This window comes from Trichosurus vulpecula, chromosome 2 (assembly GCF_011100635.1).
Source record: "Trichosurus vulpecula isolate mTriVul1 chromosome 2, mTriVul1.pri, whole genome shotgun sequence".
NCBI lineage: Eukaryota > Metazoa > Chordata > Mammalia > Diprotodontia > Phalangeridae > Trichosurus > Trichosurus vulpecula.
Genome location: NC_050574.1, coordinates 384,595,947 through 384,616,202, shown reverse-complemented (window position 1 = coordinate 384,616,202; position 20,256 = coordinate 384,595,947). Strand labels below are relative to the sequence as shown.

General features: G+C 35.9%; 1 protein-coding gene across 1 annotated transcript in view; it reads right to left on the bottom strand.

Annotated features, from left to right (window-relative positions):
• LOC118837226 (lipase member I-like) overlaps positions 1–9,445 on the bottom strand; it is a 52,096-nt gene extending 42,651 nt beyond the window's left edge. The window contains exon 1 of the mRNA XM_036744154.1: positions 9,376–9,445. Coding sequence (XP_036600049.1) covers positions 9,376–9,445 — 70 coding nt within the window. The remainder of the gene's footprint in view (positions 1–9,375) is intronic.
• Positions 9,446–20,256: the final 10,811 nt, after the last annotated feature.

The following is a 20,256-nucleotide window of genomic DNA, read 5'->3' as shown; positions in this document are numbered from 1 at the left end:
TAGTTTGCCTTATTTTAGTATACTTCCTCTTTGTGTGTATATGTATACATTGGAAGAGAGGGAGGGAGAAAGAGAAAGAGAGAGAGACAGAGAGAGAGAAAGAGAGAGACACAGAGAGACACAGAGACAGAAATAGATTTGTTAATCAGTGTAGGGCTCTGGATTCTCTTTTTTCATCAGCATTGTAATGCAAGATGACTAAGTGTTTGAGGACATGATGCTTTTCATTGATTTTGGATACATAATAAAACTAACCCTATTGATTTATTTGCCTCTCCAAGGAGAACTTATGAGCCAACCTCCTATTTAGCTATACCTTTCTTTTGTTTTCTGGTTTTATTTACCATAATAGCATAAACTTGATATGATTCAGCTCTTCCAAGAATCTGTGCACTCCTTGGTCACAGAAGACCTTCCAGTTCAAAACTATAGGAATTTTAGGAAAAGAAAGTCCACACAAGACTTTTAGGTTTAATATAAATCATGGACATTTTCCCATCACTTTCTTATGTCCAGAAAATAAAAAAAAATATACATCAAGTCCTAATTTGTAAAGTTTCCTGATTTCTTAGGTGTAAATGTTCATGCTCAAAATTTAACAGTCCTCACTCATGAGCTAGTACAAGCTGGTTCCAGCAGACACCTGGAATAAAGACTTTCCTTTTGAACCCAGGATGCTGTTATGATCCTGATTTTGACCCTTTTTCTATTTCATAGGCCATTTATCACTCCTGGCTCTTCAACTCCATATATCCCCATAGATATGGATCTTGTCTTGAGTCATATGTGATTCTTTCCGCATATATACACAGGAACTTCTCAATCTTCACCATTTCTGTCAGTCTTCCTTGCAATTGCCCCAAACCAGAAGGGCATCAATCAGTGCCGTGGAATGCCATAAATAACATAACTTGTTAAATTTCTATCCCAACCCCCATTTCAGGAGAGGTCAAGGAGAATAATAATATATTGCTAAGCAAATCAATGGCATAAAAATATTTTGGGGGAAGAAAATATAATTGATTTAGGAAAACAAGCTTTTAGTGGTTTGGGGAAAATTCAATATAGAAATAGACATTCTTCAATACAAATATGTAACAGATTATATTTCCTTTAAAATATTTGCTAATTTAGAAAAAAATCTTATCTTCAAATATGTCTGAATGAGTAGAATTTAGCTATATTTCAAAGTACCTTACTATGAAATTACGCCTTGAATCTCTTTCAAACAGGGGCTTCTCTGGGTCATGCCTGCATGGCAAGTAACAGAAACATTCTGCCTACAATATCAACATCGTGGAGGAGCATGATCTGTGTTTCACACAGAAGCTGTAATAGCTTTATCTGTTCCAAAATATGTCATTGGGAATTTGTGAAGAAACACTGAAATGGATCCATACCAACAATCTCAAAAAACCCAGTATAAATCATAGCCTAAAATTGTGCTTAGATATTTATATAACAAGTAATGGAAGAGAAAAACAAATTATTCTATTTTTTCCCCTTTGAGATGTCACAGACCATGAAAAGACCATACGATGTATAGACTATACAAATACGTACTTACCAAGAAATATCTAAGTGAAATATAAGGTGCAATGTATCTAGAATTCCCAACATTTGAAACACATTAAGTCCCTCAAATTTTAAGAATTTTTTTGTTTTAATTTAAGCATTTGAATGTTTTGTGCCAGATTTGTCATCAGGAAGACATAAAACAAGAATAATTTAAATATAACTTCTCTATATCTCTTATAGAGGTCTGCTATTGTAAATACTCACCTAAAAGTTTCATGACATTATTAATTTATGAAATTTATGATCTTTCTTTGCCATCAGATAAGTATTTAGTCTTCTGTCAATGAAACATATTCAGTAGTAGGCTCAGATATAATGACATTTTTCACATCTGTACAGGGTTTTCTATTTTATTTGACTTAAGCTGATGAATTTAATTACAATGGAGATCAATACACTGACAAATTCAGAGTCATAGTAAAGTGGGAAGCATTTTCAATTAATCCTAATTGCTTTTGTTTGTTGTGAATTACACCAATAATATAATTTTTACCATCCTCACTTGTATTGCATTTAGATCCATTAACTGTTTAAAAATAAATACAAAATTATATTTAAATTTCTTTTCATATTACAAGTTCTACTTAATTACAGTTGTATTTAATTCAGCTAAACTTATGTTCAACATTTTTTAATATTCATGAATATGATAAATATGTTTACAACATTTGGAAAACTCTATCCCTAGGTTAGAGACCATGCTGAACTTTTGTATAGAGAGTCAATGTTTTCTACAAGTATAAGCTAAATAATTAATGGGAATCTTACCAGATCTTGGCCAGAATATCAAGGAGAGGAAAATGTATAACTTCAGCATTTGGAATTTAAAATAGCATAAACGTTCAAATTCACAAAGAAAAAATTCTTAATGTATTGTTTTTCTCTTTTGTAGGATAGTCACACTTCTCTGACTGGAAGGGAGGAGGTACATGAAGATCTAATAAAACTCTCCATGGCCTTTTGTACTCTAATGCTCCTCCTTCTCTGCTTAAGAAGGTGAGGCAACTTCTGTTCCCTAAAGATTTTTTTCTTTTGCTTCAGTAAAATTTTGTTTCTTTTAAATCATTGATTCAACTCAAAGTTGCACTCTTTGTCATATTGTGGGATTTGGGTAAGGAAAGAGAAAGCTAATTATAGTAAAACCTCAACTATAGAAAACTTTATTTATGGGGCAACCACCCTTATCAAGAACACAACCAACAACCGGTAATTTAAGATTTTGATATCTAGATCAGAGCCTAACAATTCATAAATTAATTAACAAAGATGTATTACTACTTGCTATGTGCTGGACACTCTTTTAAGTACTGAGGGTATAAAGAAAAGCAAAAAGAGTCCCTGACCTCAAGAATCTAATATTCCAATGGAATATTATAATGGAATTATATAAATTATTAGGTATTACAATAATAGTAGCAACAACAACAATAACTAACATTTATAAAGTGCTTACTATGTGCCAGGCATTATTGTAGCAGCTTAATAATTATCTCATTTGATCCTCAGAACAACCCTAGGAGGTAGATGCTATTATTTTTTTTCATTTTACAGATGAGGAAACTAAGGCAAACAGAGGTTAAGTGACTTGCCCAGGGTTACACAGCTAATAAGTATCTGACACCAGATATGAGCTGGTATGTCTCATTCCAGGTCTCTATACGTTGCCCCTAGCTATATAGAGAGTATTATAGAAGAGAGTCTTAAAGTAAAAGACTTTCCTCCACCCCATGCCCACCATGGAATGGTGTCCTTTTTTTGAGTCTTCCCTGGGTGGATTGTAAGCTTCTTCAGAGGAGAGAGTGTCTCTCTTTTTCTTTTGTATCTCTAGTACTTAACACAGTGCCTAGCCCATAGTAGGCACTTATTAAATGTTTATTGAAGTGAACTGAATTCACAAATGAAGTACATTCACAATCAATGAAGAAGTAATAAAGGAAAGCATTAGAAATGATTTTGCCCAATTATATGCCAATAAAAATAATCATCTTAATGAAATCGATGAATATTTGTAAAAATGTAAAAGGCCTGTGTTGACAGAAGAAGAAATAATATAGTTATATTATCTTATTTCAGAAAAAGAAATTGAGTAAGCCATAAGTGAGCTCCTCAAAATAACAAAACCAGATACATTTACAAGTGAGTACTATCAAATATCCAAAGAACAATTCACTCTAAGGAGTATTATTGCTGCTAAGGAGGCAGTAATCAAAGGTCAGAGGCAGGACGTATGACCAGGTATCCAAAGCAGAACTGATTTCATCCAATAGGTATAACTTTTAAATTTTTGTCACTTGATTTATCATATTGGCCCTCAATTTTAAGGTCAACATTTGGTTCTAACTCCATTATTTCCTTTGATATCCTTCCTGGTTTCAACTATTGATACCATCACACTACCAAGACTACTGTTTCTTGGGCTGGAAAAATCTGAGTTGACATGACTATAAATATTTAATTCCATCTATAAGCACAATCCAATACAGTACATTATGAAAAGGAGTTATATCATTCATTGTATCTCTCTCCTTTTAAAGAGATTGCTACTTCAACTAAGGGGTTCCACTTTCCACTTGACTGCTCAACTGCTCACTGCTGTTTCAAAAAACTCATCTTCCTATAAGCCCAAATCATCTCTGAGACTCTCGCATCTTCAAGACCCCCAATCCCTTGAGCTCCTCTGTCCTTTGATTGGAGAAGGTGGAGAGTGGACATCAGAGAACTCCTCCTAGAACTTTTATTTAAGGAGGGGGCCAAGGCAGCCACTTCATAATTTCCGATTTAGAAGTAAGACTTCATCATGCCACTTGGCCAGGTACTCTCCCTCTTTTTATCCCCACTTTATGTTTCTTTTATTTGTAATCTCCCTCATTAGATTGTGGGCTCCTTGAGGGCCAGGACTATCTTTAGTATTTCTTGGCAACTCTAGTGCTTAGCACAGTGCCTGACACACAACAGGCATTTAATAAATGACTGACTGAGTTAATAGTTGAGCTGAGAGGACAATTTATTATGAACAATTCTCTAGTGAAAATATAGCCAAACTTCTTTATTCAGGAACTCCTATAGATGTGTGGCTAGTTATGACCACATATGGCTATCCCTACAACCCATTCTCCTAAGGACATCCAGGGGAAAAAAAATAAAACTCATGCATTGGATATGGAGCTAAAACTTCAGGGAGCCACCAAGTCCTCTGCAGCAGGGAAACTATTTTAGCATGCCACTCCTGGCAACAAACCTGTATGTATACAGTGCCCATTTAATGATCTCTATATCTATCTTGTTAGAATGCCAGCTGGCCAGTCAATATCACCAAGAGTTTCCCATTAATAGATATCATATTTTATACTCTGGCTATAATTACCATACCTTCTGGAGCACAATTCCCCACAGGTATTCTTTGGATAGATATAATTACCATACCTTCTGGAGCATAGTTCCCGATAGGTATTCTTTCATGGATACATGTTTCTTCTTCTTGCCACCTCTCCCCTTTCCACAACAGTAGTATTTATTTGGTAAAAATTACACATCAATCATTGTGCAATTTCAACAATACAAAAGGATCATAAGAGTCCATGAGATAGAACAGGGCTGTCCAAAATACGGCCAGAGGGCTGCATGAGGCCCACAGTGCAATTTATGTGGCCCGCCTACAAACATAGAAATTGACACAAATGCTTTAGTAAATGAAGCTGAGCTATGGTAGAGCTCTCACTAAAATGGCAAATTTAAATATATTGTCTATTGTTTCAATAAAAACTTTTAAAAGTACCATGACTTTTTGTAGTGCTTGCTAAACCTAAGGTAAGACTACAAATTAACTATTATATTAGTGTACTGTATTCTTTATTCTGGGTGTGGCCCTTGAATAATTATTTTAATGCAGTCCTAAGATAACTTAAGGTCAGACAACCCTGACATAGATAATATTGCAGCCTTGATGTTTCGTTGAGAATAGTATTCCAGATTCCAAATGAAGCTAGCACCTTGGCTTGCAACACTTGCCTGTCTTTTCCTTTACTTCACCAGAATCCCAGAGGAGACCCTGGTTACCATAATGTTAACACAATACAAGTTCACCTTGTAGGTTGTTTTATTTTCTTATTATAAATTTTTTTTGGAGGGGAATGAAATTCCTGGAATAGACACCACAATATGGTTTCTGCTTTCCTGATGCTGATAGTCTATATAGATGTCATTCTTCCTTTTCATATCTTTACTTACTAATCAATATTTTATAATAATTTCCTGTCAAATAGTTTGCTTCACATAGAAGTGCAAGGGCTAAAATGGAATTATTTTAATAGTTTATAACTTTTTTAGTGTTGCTTTTTATGGTTTATTTATGTTACTATCTCTTTCTAATAACATCCCCCTTATAAAGCCCTCCCTTGTAAGTAAAAAAGTTTAGCAAAAAAATTGAAATATCAAAATTTTCTTCAAGCATAGATAGAAATTTGCATTCAAATTCTGCCATCTATCCATCACAAGGAGAGAAATGTGTTTCATCATCAGTCTTCTAAAATCAAAATTAATCATTACATTTATCTGAATTATGATATTTTAGTGTTGTTTTCCTTTACATTGATGTGGTCACTCTATATATTATTTTTATTCTGTTTTTCTCATTCTGCCATTGTACATATAAGCCTTTTCAAAGTTCCCTGAATTGCTCATCTTTTGGTATTTCATATAGAATAATTATATTCCATTATGATAGTATACCATAATTTGTTCAACCATTGAACAAATTATAGGAAGTCTGTTTATTTTGTATATATTTTATATTTTCATTTTTTATTCTTTTTTCTGTATATGTTTTATTTAATATTTTAGTTTTCAACATTGATTTCCACAAGATTTTGAGTTACAAATTTTCTCCCCATTTCTACTCTCCCCCCCATTCCAAGATGGCATATATTCTGATTGCCTCGTTCCCCTGTCAGCCCTCCATTCTGTTACTCCACTACCCCCCCCATCCCCTTTCCCCTTACTTTCTTGTAGGGCAGGATAGATTTCTGTGTCCCAATTCCCTATATATTTTGTTTTCCAGCTGCATGAAAAAAATTTTTTAAAATTTTTTAAAGCATCTGCTTTTAAAACTTTGAGTTCCAAATTCTCTCCCCTCTTCCCTTCCCACCCATCCTCCCTAGAAAGGCTAGCAATTCAACATAGATAACACATGTATTATTATGCAAAACACTTCCACAATGCTCCTGTTGTGAAAGGCTAACTATGTTTCCTTCCATCCTATCCTGACCCACTTTATTCAGTTTTCTGCCTTGATCCTGTCCCTTTTCAAAAGTGTTTGCTTTTGATTACCTCCTCCCCCATCTGCCCTCCCTTCTATCGTACCCCCCCTTTTTATCCCCTTCCCCTTACTTTCCTGTGGAGTAAGATACCCAATTGAGTGTGTATGTTATTCCCTCTTCAAGTTGAATCTGATGAAAGAGTAAGATTTGCTTATTTCCCCTCACCTGCCCACTCTTCACTTCCAACAGAACTGCTTTTTCTTGCCACTTTTATGTGAGATAATTTGCCCCATTCTATCTCTCCCTTTCTCCCTCTCTCAATATATTCCTCTCTCACCCCTTAAATTTATTTCATTTTTTAGATATTACCCCTTCATATTCAACTCATCCTGTGCCCTCTATCTATATTCCCTTCAACTCCCCTAATACCAAGAAAGGTCTCCTGAATTACACACAACATCTTTCCATGTAGCAATGTAAACATAGCAGTTCAACTTTATTAAGACCTGTATGAATTCTCTTTCCTGTTTGCCTTTTCATGTTTCTCTTGATTCTTGTATTTGAAAGTCAAATTTTCTATTCAGCTCTGGTCTTTTCACTGAGAAAGCTTGAAAGTCCTCTATTTTATTGAAAATCCATATTTTGCCTTGGAGCATAATACTAAGTTTTGCTGGGTAGGTGATTCTTGGTTTTAATCCTAGCTCCATTGACCTCCAGAATATCGTATTCCAAGCCCTTCAATCTCTTAATGTAGAAGCTGCTAGATCTTTGGTTATTCTGATTATGTTTCCACAATACTCAAATTGTTTCTTTCTGGCTGCTTGTAGTATTTTCTCCTTGACTGGAAACTCTGGAATTTGGTGACAATAGGTTCTTTCAATTTCTATTCTCCCCTCTGGTTCTAGAATATCAGGGCAGTTTTCCTTGATAACTTCTTGAAAGATGATGTCTAGGCTCTTTGTTTTTTATCATGGCTTTCAGGTAGTCCAATAACTTTTAAATTATCACTCCTGGATCTATTCTCCAGGTCACTGGTTTTTCCAATGAGGTATTTCACATTGTCTTCCATTTTTTCATTCCTTTGGTTCTGTTTTATAATATCTTGGTTTCTCATAAAGTCACTAGCTTCCACTTGTTCCTATCTAATTTTTAACATCATATTTTTGCCAGTGGTCTTTTGAACCTCCTCTTTCATCTGGCTAATTCTGCCATTCTCCTCCTCATTAGCTTTTTGAAGTTCTTTTGACATTTGGGTTAGTCTATTCTTTAAGGTGTTATTTTCTTCAGTATTTTTTGGGTCTCCTTTAGCAAGTCATTGACTTGTTTTTCATGGTTTTCTTGCATCACTCTCATTTCTCTTCCCAATTTTTCCTCTACTTCTCTTACTTGCATTTCTGAATGCTTTTTGAGCTCTTCCAAGGCCTGAGCCCAATTCATATGTTTCTTGGAGGCTTTTTATGTAGGCTCTTTGATTTTGTTGACTTCATCTGGCTGTATGATTTGATCTTCTTTGTCACCAAAAAAGGAATCTAGAGTTTGGGTTTGAGTCTGAGTTTGAGTGTGAGTTGGTTTTTGCTGTCTGTTCATGTTCCCAGCCAACTACTTGACCCTTGAGCTTTTTGTCAGGATATGATTGCTTGTAGAGTAATGAGCACTTTGTCCCAAGCTTTAGGGTCCAAGCACTGCTGTTTTCAGAGCTACTTCTACTCTACCATCACCCCAGGCTCTGTCACAGCAGCACTCCTCCTCTCCCAGGAACTGCCCACCAGCATTGGGACCCAGATACAAGCAGGGCACAGCAAGAGAATCTGTCTTTGTGCCTACAAAATGCTCCTTGCATTCCCGCTCTGATATGCTACTAGATTCCTCCCTCTGTGTAAGCCAGGGATTCGGGAAGCAGTTGACACTGGCACTCTGGAGGCAGCCTCAGGAACTTCCTGCTCCCACCACCACTGCACAACCTCCTCCACCCCCAGAGCTGGTGGCTGGGACTGCTCTGAACTCCATCCTGCAGTTTCCCCTCACCTGCCCTTTGGTGTTTGTGGGTTGAGACATCTGGTAACTGTCACAGCTCCCTGTTTCATGGCCTCAAGGCCTGTTCCAGCTGGCTGATTCTGGGTCTGGTCTGTCCTGGCGCAGCCCTCGCTGGGCTGCCCTCTGCTCTCAGCACCTTATGATAGACTCTTCCCAGTGACCATCCAGGCTCTCCTGGCCTAGAGATTTATTTCCCTCTGATATTTTCTGGGTTCCGAAGCTCTAGAATTTGTTCAGAGCCATTTTTTACAGGTGTTTGGAGGGATTTGGTGGGGAGCTTAAGCAAGTTACTGCTTTCCTGCTGCCGTCTTGGCTCCGCCCCACTCCTTACAAACTTTTGAGGAAGCCTCTTTATTTACATTTTTTTTTTTTACTACCAAAAATATAGTGCTACAAATATTTGGTATATAGGGGACTTTGCTCCATCTCCTTCAGCCTCTTGGACTATATGTATTCCAGTGATAATGCTGGGTTCAAAGGTAATGAAATTTTTAATCTATTATCTTACACAATTCTAAATTGTGTTCTCGAAGGGTTGAATCAATCCCAAATTCTACCAGCAGTGTATCATTGACCATTTCTACCTCTTATCATCTCAGTCATTTTGAAGGGCATGAGCAAATCCTCAGAATTATTTATTTGTATTTATCTCATTGTTTGTGATGTGGATTATTCTATTTTCTACATGGTTAACTGCAGTATGCATTTCTTCATTTGAAAACTGTTCCTGTTTGTTGAAAATCTTTCTATTGGGTTATAACTTTTGGTCATATACTTGTAAGATGAGAAGCAATGTGGCATAATGGATAGAAAACTGGCATTGGAACCATAAAGGCATGGGTTGAAGTCCAGCCCCTGAAACATACTGACTGTGTGACCTTGAGTAATTACTTAAATTCTTAGTAGCATAGACAAATAGATATGACTCTAAGTTATAAAGAAAGTACCAATCTGCATGGGAGAGAAAGTTCCTTTATTGGTGAGTTACCAAAATAAAGGAAAAACATAGGTTCTGTCCTTGTCCCAATATTTGCATCAATCCCATCTTTATCTTTGATATCAGATGTTTTTTGTTCAGTTGTTTTAGTGATGTTGAACACTTCACGACCCCATTTGGAGTTTTCTTGATAAAGATACTGGAGTGATTTGCCATTTCCTTCTCTAGCTCATTTTACACATAAGGAAACTGAGGCACACAGGGTTAAGTGACCTTCCCAGGGTCACACAGCTACTAAGTGTCTGAGGCTAGATTAGAACTCACATCTTCATAACTCCAGGGCTATCGCTCTATCCACTCTGCCACCTAACTGCCCTATCAGATTTTTAGATGAAGCTCAAGATGCAACCCAACCTGATATACCATGAAAACCTGAGCCTAACCATTAATGAAAAAAACATAGACATTTAATAAAAAGAAGCATTTAAGTATTCCTATGAAGAAAAGCATAACTGAACAAATTATTTTCACCTCAGACAACAGAAATACAATAAAGTTAAATATACCAACAAAGGACATGAATAACAACAAAAAAGAGGGATTTATTTCCAAAAGTAATCAAGGAGATAAAGATTAAAGTAAAAGTCAATGAAAGAAGAAATGATGGAGAAATTTGTCTAAAACATCATGGAATAAACTTCAAAATACCACATCTTCAGGTGAATCAATATTTTGGGGAAATTAACTTACAGAATAGGAGGGAATCCATAAAAGGCAAGAGAAAGAGAAGATAGAAGGGGATATGTGATCTACATTAATCATGTCAAAAGTTAACAATAAAGGAAAAATACATCTTGTAATCTTGCAATGGGGGAAGCAGATAAGAGAATGGGTGAGGAAGTATAGGAAGGGACTGAAATTGGTGGGGTTGTATGGTCAGAATGCAGTATAAAGTATTGTTCCCATGGAGGAAGAGAGGTACTTTATACAAAGATAAGGACTTTACAATGCATATAACATTCTGGGATTTTGTGCATAGAGAGACCAGTCATCCTACTCTAACACCTAGAGTCAACTGACTTAGAAAAGTGAGAGGGCATGAATGCAAAGAAAAGATTTTAGGAGAAATGGGGGAAAATGAGCTTGGATGGGGCAAAGATAAAAAATGAAATATATAATTGAGGGCACAGGAAAATTTGTGCCATGGAGCAATATCCTTCCTGTCATCTGCAGGAATAGATATTTCTAAATGTGAAACATACTAAGAAAAGTTATCTAGGGAGCAAAATTAAGAAAGCAACAACTTAGAAACTGTTTAGAAGAGGGAATCCAAAGAAAATACCTTCTGAGGGCTTGATTTTATGAAAACTGCAGAGACCAAAGGAATAAATAAGCAAAGAATAAAAGTCTATGATAGTCATCAAAGAATACAAATAATGAAGAAAATAAGAGGGAAATGCATTTTTAAAAATTAAAATGAAATATTAAAGATGAAATCAATGAATATTTAAAGAATAATTAGACTACTACAGAAACAGTTTTCAAATGTTGGAAAGAAAGCACTCTAAAGGAATCATCTTATTGGGCAAATATTGTTCTAGTACTTAAATCAAGAAATAATGAAGAAAGAGGGAAAACTACAGACTGATATCATGAATAAATATCAATTCAAAAATCTATGGTAGGGGGATGGAGCCAAGATGGCAGAGTAAAAGCAGGGACTGGTTTAAGTTCTCCCTAAAACCTCTCAAAATACCTGTAAAAATGACTCTAAACAAATTCTAGAGCAGCAGAACCCACAAAATGACAGAGTGAAGCAAATTTCCAGCCCAAGACAACTTGGAAGGTCAACAGGAAAGGTCTGTTGCATTGGACAGGGAGAGGAGTACAGACCAAGACTGACTGCGCCAGCACAGACCAGGACTTGGTGAACCTGAAGGAGGCCTCAAGGGACTGAATCACTGGCAGCTGTGGTGATTTCCAGACTTCTCAATACAAAAATGCCAAAGACAGCTTAGAAGATCAGTAGGAAAGGTCTGTCAGACCTGAGTGAGAAAGGAGTGTGGTCTAGCCCCAGTGGCGGGGCAGTGGTGGCAGTGGCAGTGGTGGCAGCAGCTGCTGCCAGAGCTCTTGGCCTGTAGATGGTGAGGTCATCAAGCTGCTGATCAGAGGGGGATTGCAGGGATCTCTTTACTGGCACAGAGACAGGATTCTCCTGCTTTGCCTGTGCTTGGATCTGGGTCACAGACCTGGGTGGCAGTCAGGGGTTGAGGAAGAGTGCTGGGGTGGCAGAGGTTGTAGTCACAATGGAGAGGGAGTCTTCCTCATAGTTCCAAGGCATGAAAGAGTGCTTGTGGTCACTCACTAGCTAGAGCACAGGCTGGGAGAGGAGTAAACACTTCTCCTTTGATCATACCACCTTGGAAGAACTGAAAATTTACAGGTCCCTAGAAGTATCTCTGAAAACAGTTGCACGAAACCACTGAAGCTTGTGACAGGACATCTTCCACACTGGAAACAGAATTAAAAAGTCAAGTAATTGACTGGGAAAATGAGCAAACAGTGAGGAAAAAATGAAACTACAGAATGTTACTTTGATGATGAAGAAGATCAAAACATACAATGAGAAGAAGACAACAAAGTCAAAGCCTCCAAGAAAAATATGAATTGGTCTCTGGCTATGGAAGAGCTCAAAAAGGATTTTGAAAATCAAGTAAGAGAAGTAGAGGAAAAATTGAGAAGGGAAATGAGAGTGATGCAAGAAATGATAAAAAATAAGTCAACAGGTTGCTAAAGGAGACCCAAAAAATACTGAAGAAAATAACGTCTTAAAAAATATACTAACCCAAATGACAAAAGAGTTCCAAAAAGCCCATAAGGAGAAGAATGTCTTAAAAATTAGAATTAGCCAAATGGAAAAGGAGGTCCAAAAGACCACTGAAGAAAATACTACCTTAAAAATTAGAATGGAAGGGGCAGAGCCAAGATGTCGGCTGAAAAGCAGGGACTAGCATAAGCTCCACGCCAAGTCCCTCCAAAAACCTATAAAAAATGGCTCTGAACCAATTATAGAACTGCAGAACCCACAAAAGAGCAGAGAGAAGCAGGGCTTCAGCTCAGGATAGCCTGGATGGTCTCTGGGTGAGGTCTATCCCACACGGAGCTGGGAGTGGTGCGGAGCCCAGAGTGAGCCACATGGACCAACCAGACCAGGAATCAGGTGGAGCATGCCCTAGCACCCAGAATCGGTGAGCGGCAGCAGTTTCCAGACTTCTCAACCCACAAGCACCAAAGATAACAGAGAATGTTAGTGGGAAAAGCTGTGGGAGTGGAAGGAGTTCGCAGCTCAGCAACTGCCCCGGGGGCAGCGGAGGTGGGGCAGCTACAGAACTACAGCTGCAGTTGCTTCCAGCCCCTGGCCAACCTGACGGGAGGAATTAAGTGGCGGAACAGAGCAGGGGTGCAGAGCCTGCTGAAGATCTAAGTCCAGTCTGGGTTGGGGGTTCTTGGGAAGGAGGAGTGCTGGTGTGGCAGAGCTGGCGCATGCCCCCCCCCCAAGCTTAGAACATAGAACTCTTCAGTCTACAAGCAGTCATACCCTGCTAAAAAACTCAAGGGTCAAGTTAATTGGTTGGGAATATGGCCAGGCACCGAAAATGCACCCAGATTCAGTCTCAGACTTTGGAATCTTACTTTGGTGACAAGACCAAAACATAGAGCCAGAAGAAGTCAACAAAGTGCAAGAGCCTACACCAAAAGCCTCCAAGAAAAACATGAACTGGTCTCAGGCCATGGAAGAGCTCAAAAGGATTTGGAAAAGCAAGTTAGAGAAGTAGAGGAAAAATTGGGAAGAGAAATGATAAAGATGCGAGAAAACCATGAAAAACGAGTCAATGACTTGCTAAAGGAGACCCCCAAAAATTCTGAAAAATACACTGAAGAAAACAACACCTTAAAAAATAGACTAACTCAAATGGCAAAAGAGCTCCAAAAGCCAATGAGGAGAAGAATGCCTTGGAAGGCAGAATTAGCCAAATGGAAAAGGAGGTCCAAAAGACCACTGAAGAAAACACTACCTTAAAAATGAGGTTGGAGCAAGTGGAAGCTAGTGACTTGATGAGAAATCAAGATATTATAAAACAGAACCAAAAGAATGAAAAAAAGGAAGACAATGTGAAATATCTCATTGGAAAAACCACTGACCTGGAAAATAGATCCAGGAGAGATAATTTAAAAATTATTGGACTACCTGAAAGCCATGATCAAAAAAGAGCCTAGATATCATCTTTCAAGAAATTATCAAGGAGAACTGCCCTGATATTCTAGAGTCACAGGGCAAAATAGAAATTGAAAGAATCCACAGATCGCCTCCTCAAATAGATCCCCAAAAGAAATCTCCTAGGAAGATTGTTACCAAATTCCAGAGCTCCAAGATCAAGGAGAAAATACTGCAAGCCAGAAAGAAACAATTTGAGTATTGTGGAAACACAATCAGGATAACACAGGATCTAGCAGCTTCCACATTAAGGGATCGGAGGGCTTGGAATACGATATTCCGGAGGTCAATGGAGTTAGGATTAAAACCAAGAATCACTTACCCAGCAAAACTGAGTATCATGCTTCAAGGCAAAATATGGATTTTCAATAAAATAGAGGACTTTCAAGCTTTCTCAGTGAAAAGACCAGAGCTGAATAGAAAATTTGCATTTCAAACACAAGAATCAAGAGAAGCATGAAAAGGTAGTCAAGAAAAAGAAATTTCAAGGGACTTAACTAAAGTGGAACTGTTTTGTTTGCTTTCCTACATGGAAAGATGATGTGTATGATTCATGAGACCTCACTATTAACTGTAGCTGAAGGGAATATTCATATATACATATGTTTATGTATATGTATGTATATGTGAGTATGTATGTATGTATATATGTGTGTGTGTATATATATGTATATATGTATACATATATATATATATATATGCAGAGAGAGAGCGGACACAGGGTGAGTTGAAGATGAAGGGAAGATATCTAAAAGAAATAAAATCAAATTAAGGGATGAGAGAGGAATATATTGAGAGAGGAAGATAGGGAGAGATAGAATGGGGTATATTATCTTGCATAAAAGTGGCAAGAAAAAGCAGTTCTGTCGGAAGGGAAGAGAAGTCAGGTGAGGGGGAATGAGTGAATCTTGCTCTCATCAGATTTGACCTGAGGAGGGAATACCATACATACTCAATTGGGTAACTTACCCCACAGGAAAAAAGGAGGAAGAAGAAGATAAAAAAGGGGGGATGATAGAAGGGAGGGTAGATAGGGGTGGAGGTAATCAAAAACAAACACTTTCGAAAGGGTACAGGGTCAGGGTACAAAATTCAATAAAGGGGGATAGGTTAGGAAGGAGCAAAATATAGTTAGTCTTTCACAACATGAGTATTGTGGAAGAGTTATACATAATGATACACATGTGGCCTATGTTGAATTGGTTGACTTCTTAGGGAGGGTGGGTGGGAAGGGAAGAGGGGAGAGAATTTGGAACTCAAAGTTTTAAAAACAGGTGTTCAAAAACAAACAAAAAAAGTTTTTGAATGCAACTAGAAAATAAGATACACAGACAATGGGGTGTAGAAATTTATCTTGCCCTACAAGAACGGAAGGGAAAAGGGCATGGGAGGGGAGTGGGGTGACAGAAGGAAGGGCTGACTGGGGAACAGGGCAACCAGAATATATGCCATCTTGGAGTGTGGGGGAGGGTAGAAATGGGGAGAAAATTTGTAATTCAAACTCTTGTGATAATCAAGGCTGAAAACGAAATATATTAAATTAAAACAAATAAAGAACTATGAAAAAAATTAGAATGGAGCAAATGAAAGCTAATGACTTTATGAGAAGTCAAGAAATTATAAAAGAATACAAAAAGAATGAAAAAAACCAGATGATAATGCGAAATAACTCATTGGAAAACCTACTGACCTTGAAAATAGATCCAGGAGAGATAATTTTAAAGTTATTGGACTACCTGAAAGTCATGATCATAAAAAGAACCTAGACATCATCTTTCAAGAAATTATCAAGGAAAACTGTCCTGATATTCTAGAATGAGAGGGGAAAATAGAAATTAAAAGAATCTGCCAATCACCTCTTGAAAGAGATCCCAAAAGGAAAACTCATAGGAGTAGTGCAGCTAAATTCACTCATAAAATGGAAACAGAGAACAGATTCAATTATAAGCCAGATCCCAACAATATGTGGTTTACAAAAAACAAACAAAACAAAACAAAAAACCAACCACCTGAAACAGAAAGACACACAAAGAATTGCAATAGGGCAGAATCTATTATTCTTTGTCTGAAGCAAAAAAGGCAAGGGTAGCAATCATGATCTCACACAAAACAAAAGCAAAAATAGACCCAAATAAAAAAGATAATCAGAGAAGCTACATTTTGCTAAAAGTTACCACATTCAAGGAAGTAATATTGATACTAAACATATATGCACCAAATCACTTAGTGTCCAAATTCTTAAAGGAAAAAATTTAAATGAGGAGGAAATAGACAATAAAACTATACTAATGGGGGATCACAATGACTCCTCTTGGAACTAGGTAAACATAACCATTTAGGGAATATCAAATGCACCATTTTAAGACCATAATGAACAAAAATTACATTCAATAAAAAGGTCCTTGAGAGCATAGATAAAAAGTTAATTGAAAACTAAATAATCTAATCCTAAACCATGAGTGGATCATAGAACAAATCATAGAAAAAAAACAATAATTTCATAAAAGAGAATAAAAATGATAAAACAACACACCAAAATTTGTGGAATTTGTGTAATTCCAAAGCAGTACTTAGGAGAAAATTGATATCTCAAAACACTCAAGAAAAGAGAGAATGAATAGATCCATGAATTTTACAGACAACTAAATTTTTTTTAGAAAAATAACAAATTAAAAATATCCAATTAAATACCAAAATTTAAATTCTGAAAATCAAAGATATTAATAAAATTGAAAGGTGATAAAAATTGAACTAACAAATAAGAGGGTGGAAGCAGTACCAAAGAAGATAAAACCAAAGCAATTATCAGGTACCCAATTATATGACAATAAAATTGACAAACTAAGTGAAACGGAAGAATATTTACAAAAATGTAAATTGTAAGAGTAACAGAAGAGGAAATGTAATGCTTAAATAACCTCATCCTAGAAAAAGAAATTAAACAATCCATAAATGACCAAAATAATTAAAAATATCTTTAGGAACATATGGATTTATAAGGCAAATTCAACCAATTCAATTAAAGCACAATTAATTTCAATTCCACATGAATTATTAGGAAAAAATGTGTAAAGATAGAGTCTTACCAAATTCCTTCTAAGACACAAATGTGGTTTTGATGCTTAACCAAGCTATTAAGAATGAAACCAGATAGAAGAGTGAAAAGAAAGAAAACTATAGCCCAATTTCCCTAATAAATGCAAAAATTTTAAGTAAAACACTAGCAAAGAGATTACAGCAATATGTCACAATAATCATACACGATGATGAGGTAAGATTTATATCAGCAATGCAGGGCTGGTTCAATATTAGGAAAACTATCAATATAGTCCTACCAAATTGCTTCTAAGAAAATTTTTTTAAATTTATGGTATTTTCAATTAGTGAAACAAAACAAACATTTCCATAACATAGTACAATAAAAAAGATGATTTCACATGCAACTTTAAATCTACCATGTACAACTTCCTATTCCCTTCAAATATATAAGAAAGTTATCATATAAATTTCTTTTTTTCCCTTTTTCTCTTTCCTCCCCCCTGCCCTAGAGATGGCAACTGTTAGACACAAATAGGTGTATGTATGTATGTATGAATATATGTGTATATATGTAAATGTATGTATGTATATGTAAAGTTATTCTATATATATTTCTATTTATCAGTTCTTTCTCTGGATGGAGATAGCATCTTTCTTATGTCCTTTATATTTGCATGTTTGTAATACTCAAAATGACTCAGAGACTCAAAGTTGTTCTTAAAACAATATTGGTGTCACTGTGTCACTTTGTTCTTCATCATTTCATGCCTTTCTAAGTCTTTTCATGCTTTTCTAAGATCATTGAGCTCATCATTTCTTATATCACAACAATACATCACAACTTGTTCAGCCATTCCTCAGTTGATGGGGATCCCTGCAATTTCCTGTTCTTTGCCACCACAAAGAGAGCTGCAATAAACATGCCATTCACATTCAAAGTTAAAATTTTTATTTGTGAATTTCCCTCCATCTTATTTTTACTGTTTTCTTTCCCAGCCTCTCTTTTACCCTACCTCTGTTACCTTATCTTCTCCCTCCACCCAACCAGCCTTACCTCATTGACTCCTCCAAGTGTCTTCCCATCCCCTCCCTCATATCCTAAATCTCAATCCACATACCCCTCCAAAAGTCCTCCTATCCTCTCCCCCACCTTCCCAAATCCCAATCCAGACACCTTTCTAAAAGTCTTTCCCCCACCCTATCCCACCATTTTCTCATCTCTCTACATGTTCAGAAGACTTCTACACCCTTCCAAATATGCACAATGTTTCCTCTTCAATCCAGATGAGAGTAGGATTCCAACATTACCAGTGCTCCACCCCCACCTGCTTTCTCTGTATTAGTTCTTCCTTTCATGCCCAATTTTTATATCATTGCTCTCTTTTACCTTTTGCTATCCAAATTTATTTTTTAGAATCACCCCATTATATACAGCTAAGCCATAATTTTTCTTTCAAAATACCTCAGTAATGATGAGTTTTTAAGAATAGTGATAACATTTTCATATATATGTATATATGCATGTGTATACATACATATGTACATATATGCATGTGTATATTGTATTATATATAATATAAAATATTGTATATACTGTATTATATATAATATAAAATATTATATATAATATGTACACATATGTATATATTGTATTATATATAATATAAAATACTATATATATAACATATACATACATATATGTACATATATAATATAATATAAAATATATATTTTGTATATATATATATATATATATATACACAAAATGAGTAAACATTTTGATGTTAATGAGTTCTTTATAATTAGTCTTTAACAGCTTTCTCATGTTTCTTTTCGATATTTTATACTGAATTTGCTGAGTTCCGGTCTTTTTGTTAGAAATAACTGAAAGTCTTTCAGTTTATGATATGTACATTTTTTTCATTCAGAATTATACTCAGCTTTGCTGGGTAAGTTATTCTTGGAGGCAACCCAAGCTCTTTTGCTCTTTGAAATATAGTGTTCCAAGACCTATGGTCTTTTAGGGTAAAAGCTGCTATGTCTTGTGAAATCCTGACTCCGTTTCCACAGTATTTTTTTTTCTTGTTGCTTGAAATATTTTCTTCTTAACCTGGGAGTTTTGAACTTGGCCATGAAATTCTGTAAGTTTTCCTCCTGGGATTTCTTTCAGGTGGTGAATAATAGATTTTTTTTTAGGTTTCAACTTGTTCAGAACTTGAGGGCAATTTTTCCTAATAATTTCTTGCAATATTTAATCCAGGTTCTTTTTCATCATAAATTTCATTTAGTCTGTCAATTCTTATATTGTCTCTCCTTGATCTGTTCTCCAGATCAGTTTTTTTAATGAGATGTTTCAGATTGTTTTAATTTATTTATTTTTTAGTTTTATTATTTCTTGGTGTCTTAAAATGTCATTCAATTCTTCTTGTCCAATTTTAGTTTTCAAGGAATTATTTTCTTCCTTAAGATTTTGGATCTCTTTTTCCAATTGGTTAGTTTTCTTTTCACAATTTTCTTGGATTGCTTTTATTTTTTTTCCTAATTTTTCCTTCATCTCTCTTTTTTGATTGTTGAATTCTTTTTAAAGTTTTTTCCAAGAGTTCTTTTTGGCCTTGTGACCATTTGATGTTACTCTTTGGGGTATGACTGGCTTTTTTCTTACCTTACTGTCTTTCTCTGAATATAAATCCATATCTTCTTTTACACCAAAGTAGCTACCTATGGTTCTTTTGCCTTCGCTTACTCAGTTTATTTTTTGTAGACTCTCAAATCTTTTACATTGTTCTGTAGTTATTTTAAATAATTTTTTTCTATCTTTTCCAGTTGGATTTTGTTGGTAACTGATAGAAATGCTCATGATTTATGTGGATTTATTTTATATCCTGCAACTTAGCTGAAAACGTTAATTATTTCCACTGGTTTCTAGTTGATTCTCTAGGATTCTCTAAGAATATCATCAAAAAAAAAACCATCAAAGAATGATAGTTTTGTTTCCTCAATGTGTATGTTGATTCCTTCAATATTTTTTTCTTGTCTTCCTGCTATAGCTAGCATTTCTAGTGCAATATGGACTAATAGCAGTGATAGTGGACACCCTTGCTTCATTTAGGTACTACTTATCATTTTGAGAAAGCCTC